At 44.1% G+C, this 14,843-nt stretch overlaps 1 protein-coding gene across 16 annotated transcripts in view; it reads left to right on the top strand.

Annotated features, from left to right (window-relative positions):
* Positions 1–14,843, top strand: part of ARPP21 (cAMP regulated phosphoprotein 21) — a 163,063-nt gene that overhangs the window by 103,321 nt on the left and 44,899 nt on the right. For all 16 annotated transcript variants that reach the window (XM_052638304.1, XM_052638298.1, XM_052638299.1 and 13 more), the window contains 4 exons: positions 82–263; positions 1,225–1,329; positions 2,434–2,679; positions 6,280–6,406. In XM_052638304.1, coding sequence (XP_052494264.1) covers positions 82–263; positions 1,225–1,329; positions 2,434–2,679; positions 6,280–6,406 — 660 coding nt within the window. The remainder of the gene's footprint in view (positions 1–81; positions 264–1,224; positions 1,330–2,433; positions 2,680–6,279; positions 6,407–14,843) is intronic.

Genomic DNA, 14,843 nt, shown 5'->3' with positions numbered 1-14,843 from the left:
TTGAGCATCTCTCAGCGGGGTTCTTTGTGTCCAAAGAGGGCTTGAGAAGTTTCCCTTGACCAAGGTATGGTCCCATTGCAGGCCAGCCCTTCGTGAATCCCGATGGAACCCCCGCCATCTACAACCCCCCAGCCAGCCAGCAGCCCCTGCGTAGTGCGATGGTGGGGCAGGCCCAGCCGCAGCCCCAACAGCAGCCCTCCCCGCAGCCCCAACAGCAGGTCCAGCCAGCCCAGCCACAAATGGCCAGTCCCCTGGTCACTCAGGTAAGAGCTGGTGGGAAGACCGGGAGGGGAGGTGCGCAGAGATGGAGGTCACTCCAACCTCAGAGATGCGAAGTGTCAGGAAGGGGGCTATTTCCCATGGGTACCACCCCTGTCCACTCAACTCCATCATAAAAGCTGGCCACCGAGAACCCTGGCTGATAGGCTAATGGGACTTCAGCTGGATCCTTAAGTGTAGGTAGAGCTGAGCACCCACCCCATCCAGTGACTTGCATGCTGAGGCGTGGTGCTTGGGAACGGGAATGACAAATGCTGCTTGTATGGTCAAGGAGCCTGACTTAGGGATGGAACTCAATCCCGTTGTCATCATTCCCAATGCAGAGCAGTGTGCATGTCTGCAAAGACTCAATATGATATGCCTTACCAACGGGAAGAACAGAAACCAGCTCATTCCAAGGTGGCCTGGCTATTCATCTGTGCCTTGGACAGATGTAGGGCTGCCCTCCTGTTTTAGGGCAACACGTGGAAATGGCCACAGAAACCTGAGGTGTCCAGGGAAGTTGCCAAGGTGAACCTGTTTTCTTTTGTTTGTTTTTTTCTTGCTTCTTACAAAACTTTTCACCCTGGCAACTCTTAGCCTTCAGACTATATTTTTAGAGCCAGGGAATCTGACCACCACCAACAACATGAAAAGTCTCACAGTTCTTCTTAAAAAAAAACAACAACAACAACAACAACTAAATGAAATTCTTTAAATTCTGCAGTGCTTTACAGTTTTTTCAGAAGTTTCACACACATGATTTCTTATCTGGGCAGCAAGCCTCCCCCAAGGCTGGCTGGTGCCAGTCTGCCTGGCTCTGGCTTCCCATCAGTGGCTGGCCCCCCTCTCCAGAGTGCACTGAACCAAGACTGCCTGTGCAGGATGGTGGTATGCTTCAGAGGCAGTGTGATTGCAGCCCCCAGCACTTGCCTGTTAACCTGATCAGCTTTCTCTTTCCTCCAGTCTGTCCAGGGGCTGCAGGCTTCCTCCCAGTCCGTGCAATACCCAGCTGTGTCTTTTCCTCCCCAGCACCTCCTGCCTGTGTCGCCAACGCCACAGTTCCCCCTGGTACTGTATCTTGTGGGGATGACGTTTCTCCTGGGAGAGCGTGTTCTCTGGTTTTACTATTGCTGGGTGGACTGATGCTGGGGGGGCGGGCCCTGAGCTGACTGTCAGCAGGGACGTGGTGCGTGAATGTCTCATTCCAGAACATTGCCACTCCTCTCCAGAAAGAATGCTTTCCTTTCTGTCATCTGTCCCATGTTTAACGCTCCTGCAGTCTGATACCCCTTTAAGAGTTTACCAGCTTGGGAATTTTCCTGGTAGTCCAGCAGTTAAGACCTCTGTGCCTCCCCTGCAGGGGTCAGGGTTTCCATCCCTGGTCGAGGAACTAAGATCCCATATGCCATGATGCACAGCCAAAAAAATATAAAAAGGCATGTACAAGCTAAGCAGGAATTGGATGTCCTCTGAGTTAGAAGTCAGGAGGAGAGAGACACATGAGTTTGGTGTGAGGGTTGGGAAATACCTTAAAATCAGTATCTAGATGGTAACTGACATCACCCGCTCCTCCTGATACAGGTGTTCCCCTAGTATCCCAGTCCTCCAGGGCCCTCTCATTTCCCCTCAATGTACTAAGTCCTTTTGGACAATGAGAGTGAGCATTCTCCCTTAACTTTAGCCCAGGCAGTGAATAAATACCCCTTTACAAGTGGAATCCCACTCAGCCTGCTGATGACTCCAGTCCTGGTTCCATTTTTGCAGCAGCCAAGGGCAGTACAAGTCCCTCTTGTCCCTCTCCAGTAGGCAGAGCCTGTGGGCTATTGCTGGTAGACCAGATGACCCTCTAGGATAGCCCACCAAGTCCTTTTCATCCCAGTGTTATTCTGAGGATCTTGAGCCCACAATGAAATAATAATCATTTGTTTCCATTGAAAGAAAGAGATACAGGTCAACCTATTGACCATCTCTGATCCCCAAGATGTTTGAAATCTGTTTTCCCTTGTTATGTTCTCTTGTTTTGGACAGAGTATTCCTTTCATTTATTTTTTTCCAAATCGTGCCCCCTCCATCTCTGGTAAGGACAAGCCTTGTCCTGCATCTGCTTCTGTGTGCCCCTCCCATTCCTCAGCCAGCCTCACTGATGTCCGGGTTTCTCTTGATGGCTTGCAGAGAGAGGACGTGGCCACGCAGTTCAGCCAGATGACCCTGAGCCGGCAGTCCTCGGGGGAGACTCCCGAGCCCCCCGCTGGTCCCGTCTACCCGCCGTCCCTCCTGCCTCAGCCCACCCAGCAGCCAAGCTATGTCATTGCTTCCACGGGTCAGCAGCTTCCCACAGGGAGCTTCTCTGGCTCCCAGCAAGTCCTCCAAGCCCCTGCCTCACCACAAGGATTCGTGCATCAGCCTCCACCCACACAGGTGAGTGTGCTTCTTCTCACACTTGGGACCCAGAGCTGGTTGACCCAGAACACCTTGAGCTCGGTTTCCATGTAGAATATCACCGACTCTTCCCGCTTCACCCTTCTGGGGCATACTGATACTCCCAGCCTGGTCTGGTCCTGGTCTGGTCCTGGTCTGTCCTGTCCACCAGCTGTGCAGAGTCTTATGGGGCTCAGAAAGGAAGTTGGATGAAGCGGACCTGTGGCCCCAGGACCAGAGGGAATGGCCCACTGTCTAGGCTGCTGGTGCAGAGGCCATGGCAGAGTATCACCTGCAGGATGTGGCTCACTATGGTGATGGCTAGGGCAGGAAAGCCCTGGGGAAGGAAGCAGGGAAGTCAGCTCCTGGGGGCCTTGCATCCTTCCTGCTGCTGCTCTGGAGACATGTTTCCTTTCTTGCCCATTCATAAGCGTCTTTCTGGATCGGGGGCTCCTCTCGGAATATAAAGGAGGAAGCTAAGCCCCCTCCACTGTACTCTCCTCTCCCCTGGGGGCTCTGGCCTCCCATGCCCGCCCACAGGTAGCCATTAATCATATTTAATTGACTTGAGCATGTAAGACACCACAGATCACTGATTTTTACTGTCTTCTCAAAGACTGATTATGTGTTACCCTTCACCACCAAACATCTCTGGGGCTCTCCTGGGCATCCCTTGCTGAATATTGCAAGTGATTACTGTCAAGATGTAAAATGCACTGAGGCGTTTTCTGGTCCATTTTCAAGGCATGCATAGCCCAAGCAAATTCCATCCTAATTATGAAATATCTCATTGGAGGAGCTGTTTCGAGTAGAGTGTCACCTTTGTATCGTCTGTGGCATTGCCTTAGCATCTTGAATAAATTATTTTCTTTTCCAGCCATGCAGAATCCTCTGCCATGAAGTGATTTTCACCCAGTCATTCATTTTCTCTTGAGTGATAATTATAGTCTGCCTTTAGCTGCCTTCTCGGTAACGTAGCAGTGTCACTGGTAGGGTTTAAAGTCAGGTGGCTCAGTCATGTCTGAATCTGTGACCCCATAGACTTTATAGTCCATGGAATTCTCCAGGCCAGAAGAATGGAGTGGGTAGCCTTCCCCTTCTGCAGGGGATCTTCCCAACCCCGGGATTGAACCCGGGTCTCTCACCTTGCAGGTAGATTCTTTACCAGCTGAGCCAACAGGTATTCTCCAGTATTCTCCAGAGTACTGGAGCCACCCAAGAATACTGGAGTGGGTAGCCTATCCCTTCTCCAGCGGATCTTCCTGACCCAGGAATCAAACTGGAGTCTCCTGCGTTGCAGGCGGATTCTTTACCAACTGAGCTATCAGGGTAGGGTTTAAGGAGATGTGGAAAATAAGTTACAGGAGAACAGGCCTCACCAATATATTAATGATTTTAATAATATTTAATTATTGGGAAAGAGAAGGCTTGGCAGAATATTCAGTTGAAGCATCTAAAAAAAAAAAACATGTCCTTGCTTGACTGAAGGAATTCCGGTTTTAGTGAGCAAAGATACTAGAGCAAATATTAGAGCAAAGACAATCCAGACTGCTGGTGTGTCTGCAACAGAAATGCTCTCATTCTCTCTTTAATAGATTTAAAAATAGAAAGAGAGGGAAGGGGGAAAAAAACCAGAAAACACATGTTCATGATCAGTCTGAACATCTCTGAACTTCTTTGTAAAAGAACCACAGGTAAAGGTATAGGATATATCCCACAGTGATTTTCAATTTATTAAACATTTTAAAACTCAGTGACTCGATGATGTATAATAATGAAAAGAACATGAGATATGGTCTGTGGGCATATATGAAAATATGCTTAATTTATGCAGAAAAATGAACCTATTTAATAACTATAAAGGTCAGTTTTGTCTGACTTTCCATAAACACTCAACCCACCAGAAGAATGAAGCAAATATGCATGGACAAGGCAAAGAGGGCAAGCCATAAAAATCTCCATGCTCAAACAGATGGCTCCTAACTTTATTCTAAACAGATAAACCTTGTAGGCTGTGAACTGGCATGCCTCTGCTTACATTTTAAAGAAGTTGATAGAGGAAAAGTCACAGACCTAGAAATAAAAGGTAACTGATTACTAAGAAAAGAGCCTTCATATAAATGACCTGAGACAGGCAAGAAATCTTTCCAGGTCAGTAGACATTTGATTTGAATCTTACTAGAAGTAATTAGAATATTTTCAGTCATTCCCAGTTAGGAGAAAGTGGCAGAAGGTGATATAAGCAATAATTTTGACCTCTGTCCCCTTCCTGAACATTCTTTTTTATCCTATGTCCCTTTTTAGACTGAATATTGGTTTTTTGTTTTTTTTGGAGGGGGATACTGGCCATGTGCCACTCTGATAAGTGCCCTGCTGGACCTCCCCTTGTTTCATGTCTTCATCCTCTGGTCCTTTTAGGCTGGAGATCAGATTTCATGACTTACTTGTGTTTCCATTAGAAAAACAATTCAAGTTAAGTGATCACATTTAAGTGCAGTGAAAGTCACTCAGTCGTGTCCAACTCTTTGCAACCCCGTGGACTGTAGCCCACCAGGTTCCTCCGTCCATGGAATTCTCCAGGCAAAAATACTAGAATGGGTTGCCATTCCCTTCTCCAAGGGATCTTCCCAACCTAGGGACTGAACCCAGGTCTCTTGCATTGCAGGCAGATTCTTTACCAGCTGAGCCACCAGGGAAGCCCAATCACATTTAAAACTACCCTAAAAATGTGTTGTCGTTGTTGATGACTGTTTCATTCACTCTCCTTGCATTTAAAAAAATACAGAATTCAGTGCTTAAAGACAACAGCCATTGTCTAGCTCACAGCCAGGTCAGCGATTTGTGGCAGAACTCCGTGGGGATGGCCCGCCCCTTCACCATGTGGTGCTGTCCCAGGCAGCTTTACTGGGACTGGAAGGTCCCATTTGGCCTCACTCTTGAGTCAGAGCGTTGGGATCTTGGCTGGGCAGCCTCTGGCCTCTACATGGCCTCTTTCTCCAGCTGGGCAGTCTGGATCTTCTCCTAGTGGCTAGGTTCTCTTCTGAAAGAGTGAAAGCTGCAAGTCTTCTTAAGGATCAGGCATACAAGTCTCAGAAAGCATCATTCCTGTATCATGACGTTGGTGACACATTCATGGGCTTCCCTGGTGCTCAGCCGGGAAAGAATCCACCTGCAATGCAGGACACCCTGGTTCGATTCCTGAGTCGGGAAGATCCCTGAAGAAGGGATTGGCTACCCACTCCAGCATTCTTGGGCTTTTCTGGTGGTTTAGATGGTAAAGAGGCCTCCTGCCATGCAGGAGATCTGAGTTTGATCTCTGTGTTGGGAAGATCCCCTGGAGAAGGGAACAGCTACCCAGTCCAGTATTATGGCCTGGAGAATTCCATGGACAGAGGAGTCTGGTGTGCTACAGTCTATAGGCTCACAGAGTCGGACACAGCTGAGCAACTTTCACTCAATGCATATGCATGTAGGCAGGGTGGCCATCTTTGCAGTTTACTGTATCCACGTTACGTCATAAGATGACAATGTATTTTATGTTTAAAAACATTACTCCATTTGCAGCCCTCATGTCCTGCCATTGTCCTCTTCCTTCCCCAGATGCCTGTGTATTATTATCCGTCTGGTCAGTACCCTACCTCAACCACGCAGCAGTACCGGCCCATGGCCTCGGTTCAGTTCAGCGCTCAGAGGAGCCAGCAAATACCGCCGACGGCGCAGCCAGCAGGTACTTGGAATCTGTTGCCCATTTCCTCCTCCAGCTCAGTTATTTTGCACATACATCTCTCAGCTGTCCGCTTTGGATGAGCATCCAAGCTTCATAGTTCGAATCAGCTCATTTCCCTTCCCTGGGGAAGATAACGGAGCGTTTGATTAACTCTGTGTGGAAAAGTGACAGGTCCCACGAGGTGAAACTCACGTCACCCAGCCTCCCCAGCATGCATGTGAAACACGGTGTGCATAACTGACTTGGGGACCCTCTTCGTTTCTCTGACAACTGAGAGCCAACCACCTCCCCATCTTCCTAGTTCACACTATCCCCCACCCATTTTAAACCTAAAGCGACTCTTCCCCTGTTCCTAAGGCTAGGGAGCCATGCTCGGTTGTTTCTGTAGCACTATCAAAACACACAGTGTCTTGAGAAGAAGGTCACTGGCACCTCAGCCTGTGTCCCCATGGGCCTCGGACCCGGGCTCACGGCCTGGAGGGCCAGCCACCGCCTGCGGCAGCCGCTGTGCAGTGGGAAGGGGGGCCGAGGCACTGTCCGAGAGTGAGTAGCAGATCTCACAGTGAACCGGTCTCTTTCCCTACTGTGTCACACTCCCGGCGGGACGCGCCGCCCCGACGGCAGCAGGAAGCCGGCAGGCGCCAGGGCCCTGCGGCGCGGTCACACGGGTGCCCCTCCCGCTGCCCACAGAGTCCTGCTGAAGACCCCCTGGCTGGGGGCCCCCGACTTCCGTGAGTAGGGCGGCGTGTTAGAGCACGTGGTCTCGTGTGTCCTGCGGCTTCCGCACTGGATCTGCCTATGTGCTTCTGTAATGTGTGAGACGTGGGGGTGGAAAATATACAGGAAATACACAGCTTTTGTACATTGTGACCGAAAGCAGCATCTTTCCCAAGAATGAGTGCAAATCCCCACCAGGAGAATACTCATGCTGGTGGGGCTGGCGTTTTGTCAGTTGGGAGGGATCATTTATTAACTGTGTTGGGAGTGGCTCTCTGTTCTTTAATTCATCGCACGACCTACTTTACTTCTGTGGGAGAAGATAGGGACATGTATAGCAGGCAACCAGACTTTGCCTTGTTTTCAACACTGTCAGTTTCAGAAAGAATAGATTTTGACCTCTGAATTGACACTTTTGCAGTAATGAGAGCACTAAAGGATTTCTAATTATTAGTTATTTTAAGATAGGTAGTGTTTGGCCATATTTTCTCTCCTTGTTGGAAAATGTTATCTCTTTCAAGCTGGTGGTAACTGTGCTGTGAATTTAGATACAGTCTCTAGTGATGTGTTGTTTGCATTCTGAACCATCTTTTTTTTTGTCTGCTCATGTTTATCAAAGAGTTAATTTATAATCTTCTAGCTCTTGGTCCAGAGACTATAGCAAAGTTTCCCTTTTGGTTACTGATGCCTTTAAAAGAAGAAAGATGTCAATATCTAATTATAAGAATTTTAAATTTTTTAGTTGAGTGCCACTGTTTGAGAGTTTTCTGAAGGATATGTTAGTCCTGTGTTAGGGTATAGTTTACATACAAGAATACAGATCCAGAGGGCAGGAGTCAGTTGCACTGTGAGCTCTGGGTCTGTGTGAGGGGCTGAATAAGTTGGATTAATGTATTAACTAGGTAACAGAATAAGATTTTTAGAACAACCGCTGGACTCCCCACTGCCTTCACTGATGCATGTCAACACAAAGGAGAATCCATGTGACCTTTGTTTCTTCTTTTTTAAACAATGTGGGAGAATTTGGGGGTGCAGAAACCACTCTTCCCCATCTCAGGGAGACCAAACTGGTAGCATTTATGAAAACCCAGTGGCTCTGACTTGTCCCATGGCTCCACATCACCAGGGAACTGCCACCCCAAGGCGAGATAATGACACGTAATTAAAAGAAGGCATTCTAAGTCAGTATCTTGCTCAAAATAGCAGCTGGTGCTTCAGGTGTCAAGGAAGTGAGTGGCAGCTAATGTGTCTGTTGGGGTGGAGAGATGAGAAACGCCAAAATGATACATGCACAGCATCATCCTTGAAATTGATAACATAGTGTGCACGTGCGGGCCCTGAGCTCCTAGTTCAGTGAGCACACTGGACGTCAGGCCTAACATTCCCCAGCATTTTCCACCTCTCCTGAATTTTCTGAGTGTTTGGCAGGGCAGCTGGTGATCTCCCTGAGAATCACCTCTGCTAATTAAACCCAAGGAACACAGCTCAGCGATGGCTCCGTGATGGTAGAAGGGGCCCTGGGACCCTACAGCTGGGAAGCTTTTTGCCGAGCTTAGTGGCACCAACAGCGACTTCCCAAAGGGACATGGCGAGTTATTTGGGGGAGTTGCTGCATCGGTGGACTCTGACAGAGAAAGCCTCCTAAGGCTGTGTGTTAACCGGTTTGTCATAACAGCATAAATACACTTGCTGGTTTTGCCTTTACTTCCTGGTGTGGATGAGCCTATAGAAATTAACACGCTGGTAACTAAGCCAGCATGTTACCAAGGCAGATAACATATAACTAATTCTCTAAGTACACAAGTGGGCTTAACAGCAGAACAGCTTGAAAACCTGGACCCTTGCCTCCCAACTCACATGGGCTTCCATGTTATTTTGCAGAGCTGGTCAGGAACAAATGGCAGAGAGCAGCTGAGACATCTGCATAGGAATCACACATTGGGAAGGAAAAAAATAAGAGTTCCTTTCAGATCACATCTCCAATTCCAAATTCCCTTTTCAGTTGACTTAAAAAGCAAAATATATGTACATATACCTTCGTTCTTGGTTCTCCAAGATCTTGGGCATGTCCTAAAAGCAACAAAAATGAGCTTGTAAAGCCCCATATACCTTCCTAACTAGGCATTTGGGAATGAATACATCCTAATTTTGGTATTAGAGTACTGCTGGTTTCATAAAATAAATTAGAAAGTATTTCCTGCTCTTCTGTTTTCTGGTCCAAATGTGTCAAGCTGGTACTAAATCTTCTTTAAATGTTTGTTAGAATTCTCCAGTGAAACTGTCAGAGCCTGGGAATTTGTAGAATCAGAAATATTTTGTTTTCTTTCTATTTGAAAATAATGTGTGGAACTTTTTCATTATAAATTCATTATGGTTATAAGACTATTCCAATTATCCATTTTATCTTTGCTGAGCTTTGGTAGTTTGTGGTTGCTGAAGAATTGGCCCATTTCTTCTAAATTGTAGAATTTATGGCTATAAAGTTGTCCATAGTGCTTTATTATTCCTTTATTTTTCTTTTCTTTCTTTCTTTTTTTTTTTTTTTTTTTTGGCTACACTGGGTCTTTGTTGCAACTCAGGAGTTCTTTGTTGTGGCATGTGGGCGTCTCGAGATGTCTGTGCAGGCTCAGTAGTTGAGGCCCACAGGCTTAGTTGCTCTGTGGCATGTGGAATCTTAGCTTCCAACCAGGGATTGAACCTGCATCCTCTGCACTGCAAGGCAGATTCTTAACCACTGAACCACTAGGGAAGTCCCTCCTTTATTATTTTTTTAATAGCTGCAGAATATGTTGTGATATCTTGTTCTACCTTGATAATGATAATTTTTAAATTCTCTTAATTTTCATAAGAGCTTCCCTGGTGGCTCAACTGAGAAAGAGTCTACGTGCAATGCAGGAGTCTTGGGTTAAATTCCTGAGTTTGGAAGATCCCCTGGAGGAGGAAATGGCAACCCACTCCAGTATTCTTGCCTGGAAAATTCCATGAACAGAGGAGCCTGGCAGGCAGGCTATCATTCCACGGGGTCTCAAAGAATCAGACAATCTTGCTAAATTTATCGATTTTATTGATCTTGTCAAAGAACTGCCTCTTTGTTTCATTAATTTTCTCTATTTTTTATTTTCAATTTTATTGATTTCTGCTCTTACTTTCTTCGTTTTACTTATTTTAGCGCTATTTTGCTCTACTTTTTATAGTTTTTTTGAGGTAGGAAGTTGGATTATTGATTTAAAACCTTTGCTCTTTTCTAATGTAAGATTTTAATGTTCTAAGTTTCATTGTCAAGTCCACTTTGGCTGTGTCCCACATATTTTTATATGTCATATTTTCATTCATTTATATGTATTTTTTCTTTTCTTGGAGATTTCCTCTTTGACCCATGGTTTATTTAGAAGTGTGTTGTTTAATGTGCAAATGTTTGGAGATTTCCCTGTTGTATTTCTGTTATTGATTCTAGACTTACTTCATTATTGTCAAAAACTATAATTGATTTCAGTTCTTACAAAATTGTTGAGTTTGGTTTTATAGCCCAGGATATGGTCTCTCTTGGTGAATGCTCCTTTAAACACTTGAAAAAAATGGGTATTCTGTTGTTGTTAGGTGGAATGTTCCATACATTTCAATCAAATCCTATTTATTTTGTTGTTCAGATCTTCTATAATTTTGCTGATTTTTTATTTGCTCATTCTGTCTGTTGCTGAGAGGTGGAGATTCACTACTCCAACTCTAAGACTTCCTAAAGTCCTGAGATGAATCTCAAGACAAAGGTTGCCCCCACCTCCAACCCCTGAAGTCTAAGGATAGTGGGAGGTCTATAGCTATATGGAGCGTGTTGGTTCCTTTCCCAAATAAACAAGAAGTTCTTCCTTCTCTAAAAGAAGCTGGAAGCATTTCATAGAAATTCCATTCCATAGTCTGGAAGGGAAAGGCCCTTTGACCAGTGGAGTTTGGGTAAGGTCTTCTATAAGCTGCTGCCATGTCTCTCACACGCCAGGCTTTCAGCCCTGTTGCTTAGTGGCAGTAATATGACTCTAGGTCTAGGTATAAATATCACGAAGCTAACTGCTTTACAAGGGACAGTCCAGTGGTTTGCTTTGCCTGATAGAGCAGAAGATTCTGTATTCTTGATTGTCATGAAAATAAACTAACACAATATTGTAAAACAGTTATCTGCCAATTAAAAGTTTTTTAAAAAAACTTAAAAAAAATAGAACAATAGGAGAGAACATGGATGGCTTCAGAGAAGAAAGGGGGAAAAAAAAACATGAAACTTGCTGGAATCTTAAATTAGACTAGATTCTAACTCCTGTGGGTCATTTGAGGTGGATTCTGACAATTGTGGAGATGCTTCTCACTTCTACTTTTTAAATCCTTTTCCTCTCCCACATTCTTCTGCTCCAAACCATCTGCTAAATGAGGCATTTTGGATAAAAACCGATTTCATAGAGCGCTTTCCATGACAGTGTTTTACTTTTAAAACTGTAGTTCAAAAGAAAATAATGAAAATCTTAACACACTTATATCGTATTGCAAAACCCCCTGCAGCTTTTGTGGGGCTTCTGCAGGCTTACCTAATTTACTTCTGCTCTGCTCAGGACTCTGTGTTGGGCTGGTGAGACTCCACCCTGCCTTGTGATAGGAAAGTTGGGATTTCTTGCAGGAGGAAATGGTGGAGGTCTTTAGAAGTTTTTAAACTTGATTCATTTTTTTTTTCATTAGTATTTAAGGTAAACCTCACTTGGACTTTATCTTACACTCAGCTCATCAGCCATCATGAAATTTAGATGGTACTGATAGAAATGAAAATGGAAGTTAGACACTCAGTTTTGCTGGATGAGGAAACCAAAGATCAATCTCCTGCCGAATGTGGAGTCTCTCTCATCAGGACCAGGGAGCATGTGTGCGTGAGTGAGAGAAAAATATATGAAGGTTTAAAATATTAAATGAAAACTGCTCACCCTTCCAGACATGACTGAGCGACTTTCACTCTCACTTTTCACCCCTCCAATTTAATCATCAAAAGATCATAGTAATTCAGTGTTATGAAATCAAGTGTAAGACAGCCTTACCAACCAATCCACTTCAACAAACAAATATACACATTTTTTCAAAGTTTAAATGCCCAAGGACTATGTCATAGATCCATATTCAGGGATACCGTAAATTTGGATTTTCTTTGTATTTGTTTGTTTGGTTTCAGCTGTGCTGCATAGCATGTGGGATCTTAGTTCCCTGACCAGGGATCTAACCCATGCCCCCTGTAGTGGAAGCATGGTGTCTTAACCACTGGACCACCAGTGCTGTGCTTAGTTTCCCAGTCATGGTCAGACTCTTCACGACCCCATGGACTGTAGCCCACCAGGCTCCTCTGTCCATGGGATTCTCCAGGCAAGAATACTAGAGTGGGTTGCCATGCCTTCTTCCAGGGGATCTTCCCCACCCAGGGATCGAACCCAGGTCTCCCACACTGCAGGCGGATTCTTTACTGTCTGAGCCACCAGGGGAGTCCCCTATTTGGATTTCCATATACTGAGCAATTTGGGACTGTCTATAAAGTAATAATGCTCCCATTAAAAGTCACACATGTGACTAGTTTTGATAGTATTCAGATGGCAGGGAATAACCAGGCCCTGGAAACCTACCCACATCACCCTTTGGCTGTGGCAAGGCTTTCCTTGAATCATTTTAGTTGCCTTCTGGATGTACAACAGTGGAATGGGGTTGGATGGCGTTCCTGGCAGGAAGATAGAATTATCTGTGACCTGTGTATATCTGAAGATAAACCAAAGCCTGTGCTGCTTTCCTGATAGGAAAAGCAACGTCTTAGTTTTTTCTTTCTTTAAGGAGTAATATTTCTTGTTGCAATAGCATATTGTTCCTATTAACAGCTCCTACTGAGAAGGAAGATTATTGCCTCTTCAATGTTGTTCTGAAATGCATTTGGGATGGGGCAAAATGCACCTTAATGGAGTCTATAAATTTATTTAACCAGAACAGTTGGTTGAACTTGACAGTGACTCCTGTCCTTTTAGCCTTGCTTATGAAGCAGTCAGTATCAATGTAATTGAGAAGGGTTTTATCTTGAAAAACATTTTCTCCATCTTTGCTCTTAGGATGATATTCCTCATCTTGACTTCTTTCCCTCTCAGGATTGGCTAAGCTGAGGAGACAGAGCATCAGAGATCAGAGCTAAAGAAAGAATGTGGTTGACTGGTGTGACCAATACGAGATGCTCATTTATAGAAATTGGGACCTTCTCTTTTTATCTTAAATTTATTTCCCAAATTTGATGATTATTTTTTTAAAAAAAGAACTATTTTCCTAATTACCCTTCATATAATTTCCATACATTTTAATATTTAAAACCTCATTAATCTATTTTTTTTAATTTGAGAAAGAATATATAACCAATAATCACTCAGAGAAGGGATGCAAAAATTTTTATACTTGACAACTCTAAGGAAATGATTGCACTTTGGATGTCTGCATTTTTATCTTCCTAAGAGCAGAGGGGGTAAATTATAAAAGAGTTACAGGAGAATTTAATTGTCTGATTTCTGTTAACATCAGAGGAAGTCACATGGATAAATCCTTGTGGAACACGCTGTTCCGAAAATATCAGTCTGGAAAAGGTTTCTATGGAAATGTTCATGTGTTTCTTTCATTAATTGGTCTAATTATTCGATTTACAGAAATAGGAATGAGAAGTGTTAAGCTGGGATTCTGGGAAAGGTTAACACTATTAGAATCAATGATAGGAATCGTGCTGTTTTTAGGCCTGAAAATCTTACAGGTTTGGAAAGCAATATAGATGGCCAGGTCCCCCTGTCCCCCAGGTCATGATAAAAGAATTTATTCAACATACTTGAAATAGTTACTTTAACACTTTGCATTTTGTGTACCTTTGGTGTTAATATATTCATCTGTAGCACAGTTAAACATGACTGTGACAGTTAGACTTTGCTTTTCTGTAAAGATCGTAAGTAAGACAGATCATAACATTATCTCTTTTCTTTATCTTATGCGACAGAAAGTGGAAAACATAGCCTGTTAAAGAAAAAAAGAGTCAGATTAGAGGATGATAAGGAAAGAATTGTGGCCAGAAAAGCACACAAATACTGATTTTTGAAAACTCTAACATCTTTCATGTGTGATTGTCCTAAGAGAATATGAACACAATAGTGATATCCAGAGTACCCAAACTACTTGTTCCAAGGTGTCAGATTCACCTGATGGTATAAAGCCAAAGTAAATTAAGAGAATTTAAGATGTTTTGTGCCATACGTAGTCTTGACCCTCCCTTTTTGGATGCTGCATTTTTTTATTTCTTACAGATTGGTTGCCAGCAATTTCTGCTGTCAGCTGTCACATAGGTCTACGAATGACTTCATTTTTCAGCCGCATTTTTCTTTAGAAAAAATTTTTTTTTCATTCTTCCTGGGCTCCGTTTCCTTCCCATCCCTAAATCTATTTTCTTATTTTATTTTCCATCTTTACTTTTATTAATTTATTTATTAAATATTTACTCTTTGGCCGCATGGCATGTGTGATCTTAGTTCCCCGACCAGGGATTGAACCCACGTCCACTTCAGTGGAAGTGCAGCATCTTAACCACAGGGCCACCAGGGAAGTCCCTGTTTTCTAGCTTTAATTCTTGACTTTACATAAACAGTCAGTTTCTCCTGTTTGTCACTTGTTTTCCTTTCCATTTTCCCTTGTATTA

Source organism: Budorcas taxicolor, chromosome 1 (genome assembly GCF_023091745.1).
Source record: "Budorcas taxicolor isolate Tak-1 chromosome 1, Takin1.1, whole genome shotgun sequence".
Classification (NCBI taxonomy): domain Eukaryota; kingdom Metazoa; phylum Chordata; class Mammalia; order Artiodactyla; family Bovidae; genus Budorcas; species Budorcas taxicolor.
Note: the sequence above shows the minus strand (reverse complement) of the source record. Positions and strands in the feature narration are given on the sequence as shown.